Consider the following 689-nt stretch of genomic DNA (forward strand, 5'->3'; position numbering starts at 1 on the left):
TCCACGTCGCTCCACGTCAGTGTGCACAACTGTAAATTGTAATATTTGTAACTACTAGTCTAAACGTACTTTAATTAAGCGTTCCATTTTAAGCCGTTACCAAATTTAGCATATAAGTGTTACATTTGTATAAATATGATATATTTTTTAAGATAGCTTATAAGATTGTTCTGGCCTCCGCGGTTGCCGGCGGCGGAACCCATCGTTACTTTTTACCTTTTACAATCAATGTAAATGGCCCGTTATCTGTCAGTTGCTTGCCGCTAGCCGCTAGCCGCTAGCTCCAACGTCACCTGGTCGTGAGGCGCGCCCGCCGCCCGCCGCCTGCCGCGGACGTCGGCCACTTTCCTCATTATATTTATACTCAATATGTCCGTAGTTTGTATGTAAATAGTATTTGAATAATTCTTGACTCGCTTCATGTGTGTTATAGATATGTATATGAAGAGCAGAAATGTTGAAATTAATTAAGGCCTTTTCTATCAGAGATCATATATTTTGAAAGTAAATGTTATTGTAAATTTATAAGAGACTATTGTAAGAATGAGTCCAAACTTCCTGTGCGTATCACCCTTTCCTTCCGACTTCCTTAGGCCCTACCGACTTACGCTGGCCTCTCCGCGTTTGATGCTCCCCTCGCGGTCTTTACAAACACCGCGCATACACTGCGCACAGGTATTCAGGCAACT

The 689-nt window shown here is 42.5% G+C and overlaps 1 protein-coding gene across 1 annotated transcript in view; it reads left to right on the forward strand.

Annotated features, from left to right (window-relative positions):
* Window positions 1-274, forward strand: part of LOC106106213 (collagen alpha chain CG42342-like) — a 3,166-nt gene extending 2,892 nt beyond the window's left edge. Inside the window, exon 8 of the mRNA XM_013286762.1 lies at window positions 254-274. Within this exon, the coding sequence (XP_013142216.1) occupies window positions 254-274 (21 nt within the window). The remainder of the gene's footprint in view (window positions 1-253) is intronic.
* Window positions 275-689: the final 415 nt, after the last annotated feature.

The sequence above is a fragment of the Papilio polytes genome, unplaced genomic scaffold (genome assembly GCF_000836215.1).
Source record: "Papilio polytes unplaced genomic scaffold, Ppol_1.0 DF822289.1, whole genome shotgun sequence".
NCBI lineage: Eukaryota > Metazoa > Arthropoda > Insecta > Lepidoptera > Papilionidae > Papilio > Papilio polytes.